Here is a 23431-nt window from a genome sequence, read left to right on the forward strand (position 1 = left end):
CATCGCCAATTGGTACATACATATTGAAAAGAAAATACTCTTTTCATCCATTTCCTGTAGCACTTGTCCTTGGGGTCAAGTCAAGGCACAGCCAATGCCAAGGCACATGCAAGCAAACAATGCAGAGCTCAACAGTCCATGCTAGAATGCATCGGTCTTTACTTTTCTTCTAACAGATCAATTTGAGCATATTATTAATTTTGTTTTTAGGATTGACCCATAAAAGCTTGCGCAATACAGATTTGACTAGGATGTTTCAGAAAAAAAAAATCCACCTGTTGCTAAACCTAGCCGTTTATTCAAAAATATTAGTAGATATATGACTATGCTAGGTATTTTACAACATCCTTAAAAATACTGTGTTAAAAACAACTCAATTTGGGTTAGAAATTGGGCAGACCCAGGAAGTTGAGACAATTTGACCAAACAACCCAAACTAGGGTCGAATAGATCCAACTTTCTGGATCGGTCTAATTTTTAACTCGGCAGCTTTGAGGGTTAATGATGGTGGTGATGATGATGATGGCAGTTGGAAAAAAAAGTTGAGTTTCGACTTGGTCCAACGCTTTCTAGTATGCTATGCCTAAATGTCACAATTGTCACGATTTAAAGGGCTCCTTGTCAACTGCATGCATATGACGCTGTGAACCCCTGTCTACGCACGTGATGGTGTAATTAACATGACTCCCGCTCACGTCAAGATAATGAAGAGGGCTCGCTCACCAGCTGAAACAACCCAGCTATCTGGTCACACACCCCTGTACCCTCTGAGCACAACTCAATATTAGGCCCTTCCTCATTACAGGAACAGCGGGAGCTTGGCGCTCGATGGCTCCGTAGGCCCGAGGACGGACGATGTCTCAGAGACAAAATGGCAAGCAGGCTTTTTTTTGGGTTCATCCTTAACGCTCAGTGACACTTTCTAAATATATAATATAATACCGGCTCCATGCCGCTCTTGTACGCCACAATAAAAGCACCATAGGGACAAAAACAGCTTTTTGTCAGTAAATGCATGTTTTGTTCCACTATTTAGCCAGTGCCAACAAGCACAGTCATATTCTTGGTCAAATTCTGACAAATATGTCCTTCTCGCAATCTTAACCAGCTCAGTGAGCCTAGTGGTAGAGTGTCCGCCCTGAGACTGGAAGGTTGTGGGTTCAAACCCAAGCCGGGTCATACCAAAGACTACAAAAATGGGACCCATTGCCTCCCTGCTTGGCACTCAGCATTAAGGGTTGGAATTGGGGGGTTAGATCACCAAATGATTCCGGAGCGCGGCACTGCTGCTGCTCACTGCTCCCCTCTCCCCCAGGGGATGGATCAAAATCACACGGGGATGGGTTAAATGCAGAGGACAAATTTCACCACACCCAGATGTGTGTGTGATGATCATTGGGATTTTAACTTTAACTTCCATCGGATGGTAATTAAATCGATATAGCTGATATCTTGATGCTGAGTGACGAAGCAGGCGGGGCTGACGCGCTAGCTCTTGGTCTGCCTTTTGTTCCCCCTCTCGTCCCCTACGGCAGCTTATTAATGTCTTCTCATGATTAAAAAATAAATAAGAATAAAAGACAGATTAGGCAATAGGCAAGCCATGGGCGTCTTAAACTGAACAATAGCTTGTCAATTAAATAAGAAAACACAAAACTAAAAGTACACTATTTTAGTAAAATATTTAGGTCTGGAGATGAATTGAGAATTTTGCCCAATTGCGCCATCACAGCATGGCAAGGTTGCTTCTTCACACAGGATTGCATAGCTTTTTGCTAACCGCTAAAAATGAAGCAAACAACATCTAATTCATAAAGCACGTGCAGATGGTTAACTACTTCACCAACACTGGCCAGCAGATATACGTGTCTCAGCCCACCGGTATTATTTGCACGTAATTACGTAAATGAGGTAAACATATATTTGCCGGAGAAATTTGCCATCTCTATGCAAATGAGGTCAAATATAACTCATGTAATCAAAACAACCATTCTCAAAGCTACATGTGGCATAACAATCATATGCTTGGTTATCAACAGAATTAAACAATTAATGAAGCTCATTAAAAAAATGGCGTATAAAAAGTCAAATTTAATTTAATTCATTAATTTTTTGACTGTGTGGATACACTGATGTGTAAATTTTAGGCCACGTGTAGCTTTGAGAGGGATTGTATTAACAATGGGTGTCATTGTTATGGCGGGATTTTCTTGATTTTAGTTTGTTGTTTGGACATTGTTCGACCATGCACAGCTTTAACAACACAAGCACGTTATTGTTATTCACACAAGCCGTAATAATTAGATCTGGGATATGGCAACTGACACAGTCAAGGAGTCTAGGAGTGTGTCAATGATCAACATTAGAAAGGTTGAGGAGCTGTGAGTGGGCTGAATACGCAGCAAAACATCCTTCACTTTGCAATTAATGGGGAGGGATTTCCCCGAGCTTCCATTCGCATTTTACAGTCGAGGGGAGGGAAGTTGATATGAGCTTATAGAACCGCTGGGGCATGGTCAAAAAAAAAAGATCATGGCAAGACTTTACTCGATGGATCATCATTTGTTCCAGGTCTGACAAAAACAGAGCAAAAACTTCCCACTGAGATCAATTATTGGGGAATAAGTCCATATTTGCCACCTTGGCAATCAACGGCTAGCGGGAGAAGCTAACTCAATTCAGTTCATTGGTATTAAAAAATTCTTTCTAAAAACCATCTACAAGATGTTAAACTGGGTTAAAAATGAAGTGCATGTTTCTTACTCCTGTTTGATTGCACAAAAGGGATCATCAGCAAGGCTAAGGAGAAGGTGATGTGGTTGTCAAGGCTTTGGCAGAGTGTCTTTTTGACAGAGCGTTTTCACAGGATTTCAATCTGTCAGGAAGACTGAAGGATAACACGTACAACACACACACACACACAGCAATTCAATCCGAGCAAGAACAAAACATAGCAGGCTGTGAGGAAAAAGACGCCTCATGGAATGGAAATGGAAATCATTTTGAACAAGTCACTTTATGTTATGATTTACTCGCTCTGGAGGCTTAACAAGCCAAATCAATTCATGTCAAGCATACAAAGCAATGACAGAATAACCACGTAATAAAACACAAAGTCGATCGATCAATGAATACAACCACTGCCAGGGATCCAAATATTAAAGGTAAGCACACAGCAGGCTCCCTGTACCATTCCTATGAACATTATTCCAAAGTGTGTGCTGATTTTGCAAGCTTCTACTTTCACCTTTGGGCCACAACTCATTCACACTGTGGCTATGAATCATCATTAGGCGGCTGATAAAGTACGCGATTAAAAGAACCAGGGTGTTTTGCAGAGCTCTGTGGGCTGCAGTGGAAAGTTTCGCATTAAAGCGTACACGAGATAGCGTGTCGGCCGGGATAACCGGCCACTTTGGAAATATAATAGTGATGAATGATCTTAATTGCTGTGTGTCACTCTCACTTGGAAGAAACACAAACGGGTCATCACTTTGTTTATAGCTACCTGCTTGTGTTTACATTCTAATAAGAGGAAGAAGTGAATGGCAAGTTTAGTGACATTCACCAAATGGCAAGCCATAATGGAGAAGTATCATGCTACCGAGTGGGCCCAATTTACTGTTGTTAGCTGCACGCTGGAATGGCTGGTGCCCTGTAAAATGCATTCTCATTAGAGACAAAAACAACCTTGAAATGGAAAATGTCAGGGATATTTTAGCGATTTTATTTGATTCTACTTCCCGGTGCCGACACGTGAGGGAGAAGATAATAAACCTTGCCTGAGGCTAATACACAGAATACAAAAGCAGCAATGAGCTGTAATTGTGTTACTTTTGTAAAATGGACTGTTTGCCATTGCCTCAACTATGGGGTTTTTGTTTGCAGGGGGAGGTCGGAAAATGGATGGATGGATGGATGGATGGATGGATGGATGGATGGATGGATGGATGGATGGATGGATGGATGGATGGATGGATGGATGGATGAGTGGATCTTCAAAGAACCTGATGTTACTGTCATTTGCGTTTCTCTTTAAACAATGTAGAAAATGGATTAAAACCTACTACAACAGTTTCTCTTTTTTGAATGAAAACTATCGGGAATTTTATTCTAAGGCCACGCCACCCAGTTGTAGCTGCTACACAGGAGGAGTGTAACGCCGGTGACTAACGACGGGCGAGCGCATGAAAAAGGAGGAAGAGCTGCCAGGAGCACAGAGGAAAGGTTGCTTCTGCTTAGAGGCTAGAATGAATACGATTAGAGGCTGCAAGAGAGCCTGTGAAAGAGAGCATGAAGAGTACATTGTGAGAGAGGAGGGGAAGGTGGAGACCCCCGAAGGAAAGCACTCACGTGTGTGTCATCAACCAGCAGCTAGAGCTTACCAAGTGAGCCGCAGACCATAATAGCAACACAGAGAAAACGATCAATGACACCTCTTAGGCTGTTTCTTTCTTTTTCTTTTTTTTTTTTACAGATATCAAGGTATCCTGCAAAAATTCAAGCAGAGAATATGTATAAAAAAAAGTCCAAACGTTGTTATCAATTGAGATGTTTCTTTTATGATGTTTTTGATTAAGATATCTTTTGATTTCAACAAACACAAACTACTAATGTTGCAAAGTCAGTAAAATGATTATTTTCACTTGAAGGGAAATGTGCATCAAATGTGCATAATAATTTGGAACAATGCATTCTAACAAAAACTACATTTTTAATTTCTATAATACCATTTGAGAATACACAAGTTATTCTCTCACAGTTCATGACTTGAAAATTATTCTGAACACTATTTGCATAGACTATTTATAAAATCAAAGAAAACATAATTTGCATAATAACTGGGAATGCGGAAACCTGCAACCCACCACACTTCTTTTTGTAACTTGAATGACGGTCACATCACATTTTATGAACAATTCATGCAAGAAATTCCAACAGACTCTACTCTGGCTTCATCTCCATATGCTCTCTTATCGCCCTCATTCAACCTTGTTCTTCCGTGCAAGAAACATCCATGTCTACACGTCTGTCACCTCAAACCTCTACAAACACAGTCAGAGGCCAACAAAAAACAACTGAGCTCTGTGAGCAGACGCGATAACAGCCAGTGCCGCCGTGTGGGTGCAGCAAAGCGCGGAAACGGGCTTTGCTTCTCATGTCGGCACCGAAAGACAAGACCTCTGCTATCAACTGGAGTGAGCCCTCAGCTGGTTCTCATCGCCCACGCACCTCTGTTGACAATGTCACACGTTGGGTTGGAAATGAAAGGAGCGGCGATGCACTTTCGCTGAGCTTTGACTTAAAAAGAAATTCTGTCGCCCTTTGCCTCTTCTTTAAACTCGTATTCGGCTGATGGGAGAGCAAAGGGTTGAGGATACACTCACAAAGCTGTCCATTTTATTCTCAAGGCTCGACAACTAAAAAGAACAGGCTGAATCCCTTCCCAGTAGCAGCGGTGCTCTGGGAGCTGTCCGTGGTGCTGAAAGCTTTCGAACTCCTCATTTGGAGTTTTGAAACGGACTTAAATATTTGCTGCTTTGTAGCACATAAAAAGTGATAGTTTGCAACATTGACTATGCTTCAGTAAAGAAGTTATGCTGTTATGGGAAACAGTCAACGTCGGCGATTACATGCTATGAACAACCGAAATCACGCACGGACACACGCTGCTTAGAATCGCTTGCACAATACTGCCATCTGCAGGACATATGGCCACACTGCAACTGGAGCTGGTCAGTTTCTTAAACAAGAACGTCAGAGAGCATGTGGTCGTGCAAGTTAATATTAAGTTATGGATACAATCGATAGTTTCCCCCGTTTTTATTTCAAATTAATTCTATTGATGGAACATAAAATTAAAACAAAGTCTGATTTTCATCAGTCAATATTCAGTACATTTATTATTCCATATTAGTTTTGTCAGTGTCAAGATATTTGTGTGATCATCATATAACATTTCTGCTTGATCATGTGCCATGTGAGATTTTTAACATGTAAAAGGACCTGGCTCAGTTAAGACAGGAAAAAGGTGCACTTCTAAAGTTAAAAAGGTTCAAAAGCATAAACACACTTATGGCACATTTGTCTTGTGTATGGGACAGAGGGAACGCATGCGACTGACACTCCTCAAAGGGTGGAAGAGCTTTAAGTCCTCCGGTGGAAAAACCACATGCTTCAAGATGTCGTTTTCGAGCCGTTCAGCGTTAGCGTCAGAATACTGCAATGAACCTGACAAAGCTACGAAATGGTTAGGACTGGAGAGGGGCACAAAGTCACTGTCAGACACTTTCGTGTCGTCGTCATCGTCGTCCGACATTGGACCAGCGCCAGTTCGGTTAGAAGCACCCGACGTCATCTCTTCGATGGCGCGTCGCCGTGGCGTTAGTAGCGCGCCGGTGTCCTGCAGCATTTTCAAGGAGTCAAAGTTACTTTGGCTGAGTTGACTGAACGGCACCCTCTGCGCCATCAACATCTCTTCCGGGATGGTGCAAACCAAGTTAGGCTTTAATGTGTACAAGAGGTCTTGGCGGTTTTTAAAGGTGGGAATCTTCTCACTGGATTCTCTCAGGTTGCAATCAACACTGTCAGTATCCATCTCCTCTTCCTCCTCCTCCGAAGAATTTGGACCCAGACACTCCCAGGACTTCTTGCTTGAACTCTCAGGAGAGTCAAACACCACTCCTTTAGGCACAAGTGGTCGGGCATATTGGCGCCGAACGCTGGCTGATGATTTGTTCCAGTTTTCCGGCAGTCTCCTCATGTAGTGTTGCACTGACTCGGGCACCAGGATTTCGTGCTTTTTGCTGGGTAATAAGGTGGCGAGGCTTCCCGGAATGCCGTTGCCAACAATGGGCAACAGGGAGGACGGTTTGAGTCCACTGACAAAGTCCACCAGTTCTTGATAGGACGAGTGGTCCGAGTAGGGCACCACGTGGAGTTTGGGGTGGAAGAGGTAGAGGGGCCGGCTAGTGGGATAGATGGCCAGGGTGGGTTGTTCGCTGTTCCACTGGCACATCGCGGCAAAGGTGATCTCTCTCTGCTCCACAACGCGGATACGTCCAGCGCCCGGTTCGGTGGTGAAGACGTCGGGGAGCTCGAGTATCCTGAGGATCTTCATCCTGTCCAAACTCACCTCGATCCAGGTTTGAAACTCTCTGGCCAGGTCTACTAAAAGGGTCTCCTTACCGAGGGAGTAGAGACCTACGAGGCGGCAGAAGACGGCAACACACTCTGTCAAGCTGCATATACGTATTGTCAAGATTTCATGGTGTTTAGAGCTGCAGGTTTTAAATATTTATCACCGAATAGTAATGAGAATTTTTTTAGCGGCTTCCGTATTTCAAAACACATGAACATTTGGTCACAATTTACGTACGTTCAACCACTCTTGCAACAATTTTTCAAAAAAAGCAACTAGCAACTTGCCTAAGAAAGAGAAAACAGGAGTGGAATCTTACTGCTCTAAAAAGAAATTTCAAATAGTGTTTGTTTGGTATTCAAAGAAATAAGCTAAATGATAGAAGTGGGAAAAACAAAACTCAAAACCTGTTTTAGTTTAGTGTCATTTGCTTTTCCTCAGAGAATTTAAATATATCAAATACAAAATTTCAACAAGCAGGGGGGGAAAGTTACCTAAGACAACGTTGTGGTCTGGGTGGCTGCGGATGATTTCCTTGATTTGCTGTGTGGCTTGCTTTCTTGAGGGGATGCTACGGTTGGGGTCACAGTTGGTGTTATCCAAGTACAGCACATCAATGGTGGCTTTAGTCGCCAGGCACAACTCACGCAGCATCGACGGGGAATATCTAAAGTCACCTGAAATTTATAAGTATTAAAAAATGTACCACAAACTTTTGTGTGTTTTTGTGTTGTACAGATGAACCTGTGAAATTTTCATGGCACGATTATCGCGACAGAAAATGATCACGATTATCAGTTTGACATTGTATTGATGACAACTACGCGTTCCACACTGGTGCTGAACTTTCTCACGGTCAGTCGGTCAGGGTGAGGACATGTACGTACCCAAATAAATAAAGGTAAGTAAATATCCGTTTCAGGTAGACCACCGGTTTTAAAGAAATACAACAATAAGGGTGAAATAGTTCAAACACTGCACATTTGAACAGCAACACGCAAAGTTTCATTCCCAGTGTGTTGAGCCACTCACCGGTGTATAAAATGGTGCCAAAGTAGCCCTCAAAGAGGAACATGACAGCGCCCGGACAATGGTTGGCATCTATCAGTGTGACCGTCATGTTTTCTTTGCCAATGTCGTCCAGGGGCAGGAGGTACGAGTCACCCACCTCCAACGGGTGGATCCACTTCTCCTTCACCTGCACAAGAAAAAAAAAAACAATAATAATCATAAATATGCAGCAGTTATAGTCTACACACCTATGTTCACATGCCAGGTTTCCTTGATTACAAAAATTGAGACCAAGATAAATAATTTCAAACTTTAACTATTATTGCGATTCATAAGTTTAAAATAAGATCTGATAATGTGATTGCACAAGTGTACACACCCTCTTTTAGCTGCAAGGGTGTAATTTCATTCAAACTCATGTTACATGGAAGTTGTCATGAAATGATATAATGGAAAACAACCCATCTCACCCGGAGCTTAACTTTGACCAGTGAAGCAGTAACAGGGGAACAGTAGATGGGTCGGTTAGCCCATGTGGATGTCAGGCCGACCGTGTGGTCGCTGTGCATGTGCGACAGGAAAAAGAGTCTGCTCTCTGGACATCTGCGAACATGCCAGAAGTCTACAGCCACAGGAGTGTTGGTGATGATCTTGCCATTGGACATCGTTCCATCCGACTTTGCACACGCACCAGTCGATCAACGAGTACGGAACCTTTGTGATCTCTCGCTAACTCAAGTCGTCTCGGGTCGTGCAATGGGTCGTTTGAGGCCTGGTTGGCTGGATGATTCTAATTTCGCAGCGCCATCTTAAAGCGTTCTAAAAATGTTGCACTAAAGACCCATTACGAAATATAAACAATAGATTAGCCCGCATCCTTTTCCCGCGCTATTTATATTTTCAATATATCTTCTGTCCTGACACGCCCCTGCCCTACCACAACAATGTCACCTTTTGTTTACGTCACAACTGCGTTTCACAGGCGACTGATCGATGCTGCATCCAAGTCTTGCCTACAGTAACAAATACCCCGGTTCCACTGTACAAATGTCCAATAAAACGGCTAAAATGGAAGAATCTGCCTTTTATTTCCGTTCCAGCAAAAGATAACACGGTCGCTTGTAAAATACGTACGTCTACGTCACAGGTTTGCCGTTTTAATGGTGCGTTTGGAAATACTCGTTTTGGTGCTCGGTGAAGAACAGAACGGCAAGTTTGAGTGAAACAATGCGCTCCGAGTGATTTTCTTGAACGCGCCCTTATTCCCAAACCCAGCCGCTCACAGGTGCAACACTGCCCTCTGCTGTCCGCATTGTGTAAATGAATCAGAGAGCTTCTTCTGCCTTCATTTCAAGATTTGTGGTTGCAGTAGAAGGGCATAAAAAGAAAAACCGTTATTCATTATGTTGCTTAATCACAATTGTTTTCCCTCAATGCTACTGCCAGGTTTACTGCCAGATATAGATGCTGCATGGCTGTTTATTTTATTTTTTTAATTTATGTCTCTAATAAGACACTGCTTTGGCAAATTAAATATTTCCTAAAAAGGCTACTGTTGATGGTTGAGCACGAGTTATCAAATAAAATGAATATGCGGGGAATCATGATCTTTTTTGCTAATTTTTTCCCACACGATGGGCGGTTAGTGAGAAAGAAATATATGTAGGCCAATTGCATTATTTATTTATGAATGTATTAATGTATTTATTTGTTTGTTTGTTTGTTTATTTATTTGTATCGACAAAATGTCCACGTAGTTGCTTTTGCTATTCAAGATCTTGACTCTATTTTAATGTTTGTTTGTTTTCTCTTAGCACTGAGCCTTGCATTGATCTTACTGATTTAGTTTAATTGCCCGTTGCATACATAAATGTGCAGAATGTATCCATTATTTTACACCCAGATTTCCATTTCATGCATTAACATACAGGTGTTGAAGATTTTAATTGTACAGATGCGAAGACTGAATCTCTTTTTTGCTTGATCTCCTCATTTCTTTTCTGAAAATAGTACGAGGAAAGGTGGTCCAATATATTTTTCAATTCGGTTAGTTGGGGGCAGGTTACAACCAAATGGGGGCGTTACTATGGTGACGGCACCCGACAGTAGTCCCCTTCCCCCCGTGCTTCCTTTTATAGTTACTTCCATAGTACCACTCACTGAGGATTACACCTTCCAGTTTCTCTCTTACTGCAGCGTGTGTATTTTGCGCTTGCCCCCGAAGCACATGCATCACAGTCAGCTTTACTGCTAATTATTTGACTCAGACTGCACTCACACAAGAGGAGAGAGGGGTGGGGGTAGGACTTTGGGGGAGTAGGACGCTTGTTACCGCTCACATCTTACACTTGCTCAGAAGCCATACCAGTACAGGCGGCCGGCGCCATTTAAATTAGTAGCACACTGCGTGGGGCCTTCCACTGGAATCAACGAAGAAATGATGATGAACTGGATAATAGGCAGAGCAATGATGCATAACTGGACTGTATTCTTCAATTGGTTGCCTTCATTTTCAAGCATATGCCCCCTTATCAAAAAATAAATGAAGCAAATGATTGCAGGTGATTTTTCTATACATTATTGTTGTTTTCTTTGAGTGGGGTAAAATATTATTGTTAGAAACTGATGTGCTTTATTATTGCAAAAAAGGTTTGGTGCCTTAATCGAATCACATTTTTCAATTGATGCCCACATTGTTGTACATTCATGTATTGGTCTGCTTTGTCAATGACAACAACTCTTTTTTTTGCAATTTACTGTATAATTTGTTTGACCTATTGACTTAATCCATGGTGCAGTCACCGCTTGTATAGGGTAGGATGCTGAGGTCAGCCTTGTCTCCTCGCTCTTGCATTTGCATGCAGAGCTAAGCAGAAGTGCTGTCCGACTGCAGCGATCACAGCAGAGCAGATGGCTCCCGCCACTATTCTTCATGCTGTCCTCTGCCGTCATTTTCTGTGTTAAAATTTCCTTCGACCTTTTGTCAACATTCCTCTTTGAAGCAATGGTGACCGCTGATGTCTACATGTTCCTTTTAATTGAAGTTGAATTCATTATATTGATTAACTCAAGTAGATTTGTCAGGGTGCTTGTTCTTTAAAATCAATCTATGTAGCTTCTGTTGTTCAAAGGTGACATGCACACTAACATGCTGAAATAAATGGAAATTCCATTCATCCATTGCAGCCTCACAAAACCCCAAACAATTTTTGTAACATATTTTAAATAGGAAATATTACACTTTACATAATTGTTCAAACGTACAATAATAACATAATGACCACGTGAAGAATCAACCATGCATCATGTGCATCATGATGTCATGCTTAAATGACTTTTGATATTATTCTAGCACAAAGATGGTCACACCCAAGACATTCAGTAACCTGCAGTAATATAATTTTTTTTTGCGTAAACAATATATTCCTGTGTGTATTGCTATATTGTCTGTCTACATGTGTTGCTGCATCATTGCTGCCAGTTTTGTTAGCCTGTAAAAACAAGCCTATTTTGAATAATTTTGGTGTCTGATCATTTTTCTTCTCTTTTTACAAGGAAGTGTTTTTGTTTTCTTAATTCACACACAATATGAATTTATTTGAAGACCACAGGACCCCTCTACTTTCAGTTGCTTGCTCTTAAATCATGGATCTCGGATGAATGACAAGCAGATTATACGTGTTAGCGCCATTCATCGGAGCCAACGCATTGACATGCTCAGAGGTGATGGCAGCTTTATTTCCCTTCAAGGATAATGCAGCGGCACAGTCTGTACGCTCCTTGCCGAGATATTTATGGGGATGTGTGAGAAGCCCAAGATGTCCCTCGGGGGGTGAACAGCTCGTTGCTGAGTAGAATACGCTGGTGTTAAATGCATTTTTCACTCATCTCTCTGTCTTTCACTTATTTGAACCTTCATCATCCTTCTGCTGACCAAACTCAATCCAAGCGGACCGCCAAATACTCAGCTCCACGTTTGATTCGATTAGACCCATTCCTTAGCCTGTGAGGGGTGAACGAAGTGGAAGGGGGTGCGTGATACATCACAGCGGCAAGGATGATTAAGTGATAACAGAGAGATGGATAATTTAGTAAGAAGGAACCGAGCTTGGCTTCTGCTTACCTTGAAGCCAACAATGTAACGTTGCAGTTCCTACTAGTCACAGACTGTACAGAAAGTCACGTTTACGTCATATGTCCGTTCCTGTAGGGTGTGTAAATAATTTGTTACAATCACGGCAGGGAGCGTAATTTCAATCTATCTTGGATATGGACTGGAATGTTGAAGATCAATTGAAGGGATGTCATTGACAGAAGTGTACGTTGGTGTCAGTAGGCACTCCGTACACTTAACTGTAATAAAATACAGGATGCATAATTGATCAGAAAGGCCCTACAGAGCATGCAAGGCCGCCATATGCTTTAGTATTTCCATGTGCATGACAAATGATTTGCATTATGCATGTTTGGAGCCGGAAAGGAAACGGCAGTCCTTTGCTAACAGCAGTGCTGGGCGCCCTTTTTGAGTGTCACGCAGGTCCTGAAATATTACCCACTCAGGATGCTTCTGGGTTAAGGTGTTGCTGCAGGGGTGGAGGAGGAGGTACATTGCCTGGAAGCAACCTCCAAATCTGGTCTATGCTTTTACAGAACACTTGAGGGCTTGCATACATGCACTCAAGCACGACAGGCCCAGTCCAGATTCAATTAATCTTCCTGATATGTTTGTGTGTGTGTGTTCTCTTTAAGGTGGATCTCAAATGTGTACATCATTGGTCAAATGCTGGGTGTTTATAAATAAATAAATAAATAAATAAATAAATAAATAAATAAATAAATAAATAAATAAATAAATAAATAAATAAATAAATAAATGGATGAATGGATGAATGGATGAATGGATGAATGGATGAATGGATAAATAGATAAATAGATAAATAGATAAATAGATAAATAGATAAATAGATAAATAAATAAAATATAATATAATATGATATAATAATTTTCACTTTTTTTCGGCGTATTATGACCATAAAGAAGGCAATGGCATATAAAAAGTAATGAAATACGAAACGTGGAATACAAAGGATGCACCATTCACTAAGACAGCAAATAGAATGAGCTACCACTCGTCTGCCGGTCGATTTGCAAATAAAGGAGGCAAGGGAGTGTGTTAGAGATTGAATGTTACGACAGTACGTGAGCGATAAATCGTGTCCTGTTGACACTGTATTGTTGCAGCTCTGTTTATGGCGAGATAGCTGGGAGCCATTCTAAATGAGTGATGACCCAAATAAAACAAATAAACTCAGATTGGGCTTTTTTTTTTCTTCACTAACCAAATTCTTGAGGCCGTATGTCATGAACACAAATGTGGATTCCCACCATGCAGTGATTGAAGCTTCTTCATGCTGCTCCAATTGGGCTGACATAAAAGACGCTTCTAAGCCTTTGTTTCTCTCGGATGCTGCTTTCCCCCAACTCTTCTGTTGTCATTTCCAAACCCTTTATTATCCGCCTTTGTGCATTTGCTGGCTTTAAAAGCACTAGATACTGTGAGCTGTCTGTAGGCTGAAAGCTTTGGTGGAATTTTCGTAAATGTTTTACAAGGGTTTCATTTTCGAATACTGAGACACTTCAAAGTCTGGCCTCACTGTGAAACGTCCTATTGTCTAGGGTGAGGCTTCCTAAAAATGCTAGTGTTCTCCTTGACCACATCTCTCTTGGTCCATAAGGTGGTGAAATTGCCAAACCTCAACTTCTGACAGTCAGGATCTTCCTCACTCTGAAAGCCGGGTGGGTGACCATCACTAATTGAGATGTGAGTGGGTTCGGCTGGAGGGCGGAGATCCCAGGATGTCATGTGGAACGAGGGGTTTAACCCCAATATGACCACAGTGGGGTTACTTTCTCAGTCTCAAAAGGTCTAATAAAGCAGGGGGTCTTACATGAGCCGATTTGAAGGGAAAGGTCACAGGAAGAGAGCCAAACCCATTGCCCAGGGCGGTAAGAGGAGCAACGGAGGTTCGGCACAGAATCATTCTAGTTAGAGCAGTGAATTGTTTGAGGGAACGTCACCGAAATCATCCCTGCGTGTAGATACAAAAATCAGCCGTACCGCTTTTCCCCACGAGACTCGCAAGAGGGAAGTGTGCAGTATTTCACCAAGTTGTGTCCCAAAGTCCCAAAAGTGAGAACGGCTCACTCACAGACACATTTTGAGAAATAATCAGACAACAAAAGATTGACTTGGTTATATAATTTCCCAGTTGAAGGAGCAGCCACTCTAAAATTACAACTGTTTGTATCCAAGACATTCAAAAGTCACTTACTCTATGTTCCTTGTAACATTCTTAACATTCAGAAATTGGACTTCTATTGGGTTTCACGGCACTGCTCCTTGTATTTTTATTCGTGGGAGTGGTGCAAAGGAAAAAGGCTCTTTATCTTCTCTCTCGGCCACTTTTCTGCACCCTAACGACATGCCAGCATGTAATACTAATGGACGCTCTGGGAGGGATCAATTTCCGTGTGTGGGAAGTGAGGGGGAAGAGGCGCTTATGTGAAGACGCCACCGAGACATCTCTATACTTTTAAAGGTCGTTTGCAGACAAAGGGTAGATCCGGAATCTGAGTCAGGACAAATGCAACATACTTTACCTCGGGATCTCAAATTTCACTATGGGACACACACAACACCAGCGCTGGGAAAATTGTTGTACCATTTGATTTTGAAAAGGCACAGATGGGCCAGCTCATTTGTAAATAAAATGATGGGGAAAAAAAGTTGAAATATTAACATAGTGTATCATGTCGGGAAAAACTCCAAGTCATTTCAATTGATTCCACAAAGCATTGGTCTGAAACAGCTCAACCACAAAGCAAAGTGCTGCTTGGCGGCTCACTGCCATGAGTGCTGCCGCTTTGTCCGAGCGCTAAACGCACACATCAGTGATTTCCGATAATGAGGATAACCAGTAGGCCTTTGGCGTGGTGATTACTTGTCTGCTTTCACAGACGGCTGCCTTAGTTTGCCGCCTAGGCCAAGTCAAAAAGTTTTTAACAGAAAAAATCTGGATTATTCCAAATACAGACTTAGAAAAATAACACGGTGTGTATACTACAAGAGGTTCTATTTAAATGACTCCGGTTTTTAGTTTTCTCAAGAATCATTCCTCGCACAGAAGAGCTCTCTAAATGCGTACATTTAAGAACGGTAAGCTGTTTGGAAAGGGTTAGGATCTAATATTTAGTATCTCCCAAGCCTTGACGTTCATCAATATGCTAAGACACACTGTTTAAAAATGGAGACAGTTCAGCACTGTTGCTATTCTCCCTTGGAGTGTTTGTCTTGTAAAGATGACTAACAAGCGCAGCAGCGAACGCCTAATGAGGTGGAGAAGAATCCTAGTGTCAGCTAAATACTTTTCCCACCCCAAACTGTGACTTTTATGCCGTGTGTTTGGTAAAAATATGGAATATTCATGTTTGCATGAAAAATGTGTCGTCTATTGTCGTGACTTCAATTAAGAGCTAAATCCAGGTCACGCCACATATTTACTGTTCTTTGAGACGCTATAGTGCTTTCATAATCTGAGTGAACAGCAGGCTCTTTGCTTTGCACAGGTGGCACGTATTTTCTTGTCTGCGTCGTCCGGGAATGAAATGACTGGTGTTGTTTACATTCATCCGTCCTCCAGCTGTTGTTTCTATCTAGTACTATTTCTGCTTTAGTGAATCTTGCACAAGACTTAACGGTGAACCAAAAGAGGGTGTTTGTGCGGGTTGTCAGACATTCTTTGTGAGACAAAAATTGTGTGTTTTATCATTTTTGTTCCTTGAGTATTTTTGACAAAAGCAAAAGAAACCCGAGAACTGTCAAGGTCAATCGTGAAGCAAAAAAGCGCAATGTTGATAATGTCAAGTCATTCACTGACGGATTATTGGTTTTTGTTGCCATGGCGGGTGAGGTGGAGGAGGGGCCACTGAAGCGTACCTCACGTCAATTGAGGCAGATTCAAGGGGGAGATCATCAGAGCAAGAGCCCTGAAATTTGCGGCTTCAAACCAACGCGGGTTGCAATTTCAAACATTTGTTCGCCGTGCTCTGAATCAGTTGGTGAAACTGTGTTTTTTTTCCTCCCAGATTTCCAGAAAGGCCTCGAATGGCTAATCCAACACCTACATCATGTTCTTCCAACATTTCATAGTGTTGAAAATTTGGCAACCGTCATCTGTCTCCAATGTACAGTAAAACCTTGTTATTAATTGAGCATATTTGCAATTCAGATTTTGAATATTAGCGGAAACCCCTGCTTACTTATATTGGGCTTTTCAATCACCTGCTTTTTTTCCATGACACTTATAAAGGAGGGTCAATTATTTATGTATTTTCTCTATTTATGGGTTCACTAGGTGTCTGACCTTCATGAATAGCAGGGTTTTACTAGAACTGCATACAGATGCCACAAGATGGTGGAAAAGCACTTAAAATGGATTATAGAGCATCAACACCATACATGTAGCATTAACACAATCATGAACCAACCCATGTTACATGAATGACGAGTTAAATTATTCAAAGCCAAAAAAATGCCTTCAGTTATTAATGAGGCTAAATGACCAAAGGTGAGTGTGGGAGTAAATTTTGTCTCCTCATTCGCCATTCGCCGTCCGTCACTGTCGCTTTGTCTTTATTTCAAACTGACCCTTTCCGTCATTCGTCCCTTTGTCATTCCGTCATCATTATTTTAAGCACACTTCCGTCATCGCTCCATCACGCCGTCATCTTATTTGGACAATGCTACCACAATATGGGACAAGGCCATTGTGGTGTGCTTGATTATCTTTCTGGAACGAAGCTAACGATCCAATGTGCAGCCTTCCAATTCAGAGGCCAATACGCAACCACCTGAGTCGGGCGGGCTGTTTCCTGCTGATGCTTTCTGGATACTAAAAAACTAAATGGAACAATGTTCAGTCTTCCGTGCCTGAGCCAAGCTGTGTTCAAACAGCGCTTGTGCGTCCAGATTATTTATCCTGGGCCAACATTTACAGATTTCCACGTGCAATTAAAATCCCTGTTCCACTGCATGGACTTATTTGGCTCGCCACAGCTGCACTTGGCTCTGCTCGCCTGAGTAGTCAAAAGAAATGGCTCTGACGTCATTTACGCATCATTTGAATTGAAACAAATGAAAGCACGTCTTTTCGGCACCACCTCGACATTCAAACTCCCCAAATGTTGTATGATTTAGAAAACATAAAGTTGACAATTTGAAATAATCATAAAACTGACACAATCCTCAATATTCATTCAAAGGCGTAGGCAAAATAAACGAAAAAAAAATCCTGGCAATTTAGCATTGCCCATCTGTCTAGTGTACTTGCTTCTGATTGGGACTCAGTTGGCTAATTCCCCAGTAGAGGTTTATCAAAGTACGATTCCTGGAGTTCGCCCAAGATGGCTGCTATAAAATGGAGGACTTGGTGTGCAAGGGCCCCGGGGACTTTTGGGCATCCTGTTGAGATGGACACGTCCACCCAATTTCATGTTGATGGGTCAAACAATAGTCGAGAACCGAATTTCTTTATTTTTAAAAGTTGAAAGTTTCTGGAAATCTGCCCAAAGCGTCTACTTCGAGCCCAAATTGCCAACTTCCTGTTTAGTTTCCGACATGGGACGTCAAAGCTTCCTCTTAACATTTTTCACAAGTGGAAGAAAATGTATTCTCTTGGTCTTTGGAGTCAGGTCAAATTTAGTTAATCGATTTGAACAAGAGAGTAGTTAAGGTGAACAAGGAAGCTAAAGTCAAATGAACAGCACTTGGCAGGCTGCCGTCTTGAGGCCAACCAAGTAAGCGCCTCCGCGGGATAAACCTGGTAAATAATGGATGGCCTGGACTGCCGGCTACAAAGAGGAAGTTCGCTTAATGGAAGAAAAAAAAAATTGAACACAAAACACAATAAAAGAGCGAGGGAAAAAAGAACTAAATGAATCTCGGAAAAGAGAGCTTGGTTTTGAATTAATATTTTATTCCTCTCAATCCACTTTGCTGCTTTTCGCATCTGTCTTTTCCTGATCATATTTTTCTTTGCCAAGGTCTTCTGTTCCCGATAATTGATGTTTGCATTAAATCATATGTAGTGGCTGCCCCATTTCTATTCATCTGTATTCTTTTGAATTTACTCAATACCGATTTTCAGTTCCGACTCCTGTCCTTGCGATGAGGGACACTCGTGTTTTTCTGTTTTAATTTCAGTAAGTCACTAAGCTCTCTCTCTTTTGCCCCGTTTGTTGCTGCTTCCAATACTGGAGATAAAAATACTGCGTTTCAGGGAAGTAAATACGCAAACTGATGCAGGGATCAACAGAACGTTTTCTTGCAAGGGGGAAACACAAAACCCAAAGCAGCTTGCAAGCAGAGATAATCACATGGACAAGCGAGGCACCTAACACTTCTTTTCTTACTTTCAATCAATACTGTGTGGAGTTGTGAATTTTCCTTAATAGTGTATGGATTTTTGTCACTTTTTCTGTCATTTCTAGTTCTTATGAAAAATTTTTTTTCAAGGGTCAAGACAAGTCAGGTAAAGTGAAAAAAGTCAGAATGTTCTGTAATTATGTATATAAATAAGAATGTAAATAATGTAATTATCCTATTTTCTTTACAATAATTTTTAAGAAAAATAAATAAAAACAAAAATATGTAGCATTTTTACCAGAACAAAAAGAAAAATATTGTGGGGACAAAACTTTTCTAAAAAAATGTTTCTCGAAATAAAACAAGCCTCCTTTTCTCAAACTTTCTTCCTGTAATATTATGCCTTAAAAAAAAAATATAATCATCCAGGGATATCAATTTTATACTGGATATAGGAAGTCTACGCCTCCCCCCCCCCCCTTTCAAGCGTTCAGGTTTTAATGATATAAAAGATGACAGCAAGATAAATCCTTTCTCCGCCATTAATGTGAAACAGCTCCTCAGAGAGCTTTTCTGACCTCAGCTCAGAGAGTACACCTGACTGACAAAATGGATGTGTGTGCGTAACAGCGATGATGACCTAACATCACTCTCACTCTCACTTTTCCCCAGTGGGGCTCATCTTGATTCCAGCCACCGTGACCCCACTCTATTGTGATTTGGATTTAATACAGACTTTTATGCCAACGGGCCACATTTGATTTTTAAAGCAGACAGATGGGTCAGCGCAGTCATAGTGAGTTCATTTGGTATGGACATCACAAAAACATGGATGCATTGCTAGGTGTGTTAGCATGAGCATTTGTTTTGAACACCTGTCCACCAGGCATTTAAAGAGGTCCATATTTCAAATCAATGTCATAGGACAGCTGATGCAATATTTGTCTTTTTTTTCCCCACAGAAGATAAATAATATATGCTTATGAGTATTGTCTGTCTACACGTGTTGCTCCACTTTTTGTGTTCAGATCGCCATTAATTTAATGCTGCCATTCTCGATGCCAATCCTAAGCCTGTCAATAGCGTTTTACATGTGAATTCCAAGTACATTTAAATTACCCACAAAATAGTTTCATTAATCAGAATCAGCTTTATTGGCAGGAATTTGACTCCGGTAGATCTCAGCGAATTATAAGGACTGCTGATGGTGAGACGGACTAAAGAACTAATAGGTCTAATACCTCAGTGGGATGATTGTTGTTTGATTTTTATTTCTGGAAGCATGCATGCAAATGCAACATCTCAGTGGAATGCACTTGGTGACATGAATCATTAATAAGCGCTCACGCTGTTCTCAAAATAGTCTGCTGTCGACATGGCGGCCGTGATATTGGCTATTGGATTGCATCTCATGTTGCTTAAATCAATACCTGAGAGATTATCATACTTTAATGCAGGAAGCAGACACACCAAAATGAAATAATAATCAAACAAAGGCTACAGAGCAGGCAAATGTAGCATCTGAACTTTGCCAGGTGCAAGGACAAGCACACAGATACAATGTAAAAGTGAATGTCTCATGTACACAACAACCGATCCAATATTTTGTTTCAGTTTAGGACTATTTTTAAAAATGTCTCTGTGTGAACTCTTCTCACAATCGTCAAATTGCTGCGGATTTGCATAATACCGCTCCAAGCCTTTTGAACCGTTTACATTGTATGTGTTGATTGTGCAGATTTGGCTGCCAACAAGTGGACTGTCCATCAATCTAGCCATTTTCTGAACCGCTTTGTCCTCACGAATGTCGCGGGCACACCCTGAATTATTCACCAGCCAATCGCAGGGCACACAGTGACAAACAACCATCCGCACTCGCACTTACAGGCAATTTGGAGCGCTCAATCGGCCTACCATGTACGTTTTAATAATGTGGGAGGATAGCGGAGGACCCGGAGGAAACCCACGCAGGCACGGGGAGAACATGCAAACTCCACACAGGAAGGCCAGAGCTGGAATTAAACCCTGCGCCTCTGAACTGCCTACAGAAGGGGAATTTCAGATTCTAAATGTCAGCAGTTCTCCCTTGCAGGCTGGAATTTTCATGACCCAAATTGCATAAGCACTTTGCAGGGATCCAAATGGCGAGAGGCGGGAGGTGATTTGCTCCTCGCTTTTAAGGAAGCAACACCAGAAAAATGTGGGTGCCTAATTGTCTGAACTGGACAAAGTGAAGATGACATCCTGTGTACTCGAAGTTCCTAAACGGTCAAAGTGACTTTGTCTCTCCGCGGGGCTTTGAAATCCAACTTTGTGAACAGCTGAAAGGAAATTGAGTCGGTGCCGCAGGAAAGGTCCTGAGACACAATTAGGCTGGGATAAAAGGACAAAAAAAAAGATCTGGGGCAAATTATCAAATCCTTTCCCCCACTCCTCCAGAGTTCCAAATGTATACCCAACTGGGCTTTGCTTTTAAAGATGCCAATTGTCTGCAGACAACATGATCCATGCAGCAAAACCACCCCGGATGCCTAGCTTGCTCATTATGGGCCTGATTTAATAAGATCCCACATGGCGGGTGCTAAATTGCATTTTGAGTCACAAATGTGCGTGCTGATGGCAAAGCGTGTAAAAGTGGTGGAGCTCGTGTTATTTAAGAGGGTTTTGCAATCTGATGGAAAATGGAGAAGGAGCAAACAATTACTCAGATAATTTAGTGGAGGCCAGAAATGTTTTGGTTCATATTGCTCTGCGCTGTGTGGGCTTTCTTATGATTAGATTGACTTTTGTTTCATGTTGGTTTTTTTTTGTTTGCACCAATCAGCCCAATCCCTCAAGGCACTTATTGTCTCAGTTCATTTTAATTTGACTTGTTTTGGGACCATTTTGTTATTTTACTGTTTCGAACTATTCCAAAGTGCCGGGATTGTTTGCAAAGGTTATCTACTGTTAGTCATCAGTATGCGTAGAAGCAAGATCATGACTTGCCCTTGGTTAATAGCCAGGATGCTCCTGAGGCTCTTTTAAAGCAAATTGATAGAGAACCTTGACCTTGGCTTGCATTATTCATGAGTGTTTCCAACAGGAACACTGTAAACAACACCAATGTAATTTAAAAAGGATTCATGGAATAACATAACAATGATCGTGTGTGTAATTGTGATTGGAAAAAGAAACAAACATGAAGTTGGGTCGAAGCCATTAATGGATTCTAATGCATGCTTATAGTGTATAAGCGTATGAAGTGATGACCTGATGAGTGAAAATGCTTGCAATGTTTTCACGGGCACTCACTCGCTTCACATGCCGGAGTGTGCTCCCACTCGTTATGGCAACAAAAGCAATACTCGCTATTACTCCAGCGGGAAAGTGGCCGTGGTGACCACTCGCTCATTTTCACATCTCGCACGAGGCTTAGAAAAGAAAAAAGTGCTGTAAGCCACAGAGATGTTATTAAGACTCCTGGAAACTCTTTCATCGTGAACAGTTCCATTTGCTTCAAAGTTGCATTGCTGTGCCGTGTTGCGTCTCTTCTATGCTTTGTCATACTTAAATGGAACTTTATGACAATTTCTCTCTTCAAAAAACAATGATTTGCTTTTTATCCTGTGTGTTTATTAGCATTTTTGGTAAGAAATACTTATTTGGATGAAATCTTACACTCCTGCTCTGACTATGCAGATGGCCACAGCATTTGTCAAAACATGCACATTATTATACCGTGCAATTCAAATTTTTGCTTTCATAACTGAGAGCACCATATGAATGTAAATGTCGATATTAAATATTCATCTCAAAACGTCATTGTATGGAAAATGCTCACTCTTGTAGTACATGATGCACTGAATCACTGGCGCTATATCAAAAGGCTCCCTTGGGATTTCATTTGCCAACATTTGTTACCTGACCTGGTAGGGAAAGTGACTCCAGAGCTGATGGTTCATTCGTGCGACGTGGAAATTGTGTCGTCAACGCCGATTGGCTCTCGCCAACGAGGGACAGACTGGGCCCACGTGGGTCAGGGACGAAGGATGCCCACCTATGATTTCCATTGAAATATATCTCAAGTGAAACAGTCTGTGGCACAAAAAAAGGTTGGCGACTGCTGTAGGCTAGTCTGCTGAAAAGAAATCCGATGACTTCATCGATTTACTGACTTTGACCTTACTTTTATCACATTGTAGTCGATAACAAAAAATCTTATCATATATCTTATCTATAACCAAAATCATTAGCGTTAAGTTCACACTGCAGGTTTTGATGTTCAAAGTGGATTTTTGTGGGTGAAATGCAATCGTTTTAGTGTAATCGTTGCTTTTTAAATGGGGGCAGTTTCGATGATTTGAGTAGTGAGGTTGAAAAGCCAAAACCCGAAACAAAAGTTTTTTTTAAAGAGAACCTCTGATATTGCGCTTTTGTATTTTACAATTTTATTGCCAGCATCTGGGTGACCGTTTGGGATATCTAAAATTTCTTTCAGCCTTTCCATAGTCTCTCCATGCTGCCTGGAACTAAATGGCTTGATGGTTTGGAGGCAATTTCAACATTGCCATTCTTATTTGACCAATCACAATTATTTTCCAAAGTTTAATGAAATACATATATACACTGTAAGTGTATGTGTAAAATTAACTTATTGGGTTGTATCCCACTATTTGTGTCAGGGCTGCTTGCCCACCGATCAAGCATAAAATTAATTAACTAAGTCAATATTTCGTTATCTGACTAATTCAATTTGGGTGTCTGTGAGATAATTAATGTCCATAAATGTTACAGGAGCAGCATGAGTATTCTGCCTTCTACGGCTGCTTGACTTCCTCTCTAACTACCATGACACTGGAGTCATTTTCTGTCTG

At 41.4% G+C, this 23431-nt stretch overlaps 1 protein-coding gene across 1 annotated transcript; it reads right to left on the reverse strand.

The window, feature by feature from the left end:
• Positions 1-5806: 5806 nt before the first annotated feature.
• dclre1b (DNA cross-link repair 1B) lies at positions 5807-9305 on the reverse strand. The gene is made up of 4 exons (XM_061302059.1): positions 8623-9305; positions 8174-8339; positions 7636-7818; positions 5807-7203 (listed from the first exon to the last, which is right to left on the reverse strand). Exons 1-4 carry the CDS (start codon positions 8815-8817, stop codon positions 6074-6076), a joined length of 1674 nt encoding a protein of 557 aa, XP_061158043.1. The 5' UTR covers positions 8818-9305; the 3' UTR covers positions 5807-6073.
• Between the last annotated feature and the right edge of the window lie 14126 nt (positions 9306-23431).

The sequence above is a fragment of the Syngnathus typhle genome, linkage group LG2 (genome assembly GCF_033458585.1).
Source record: "Syngnathus typhle isolate RoL2023-S1 ecotype Sweden linkage group LG2, RoL_Styp_1.0, whole genome shotgun sequence".
In the NCBI taxonomy this organism is placed as follows: domain Eukaryota; kingdom Metazoa; phylum Chordata; class Actinopteri; order Syngnathiformes; family Syngnathidae; genus Syngnathus; species Syngnathus typhle.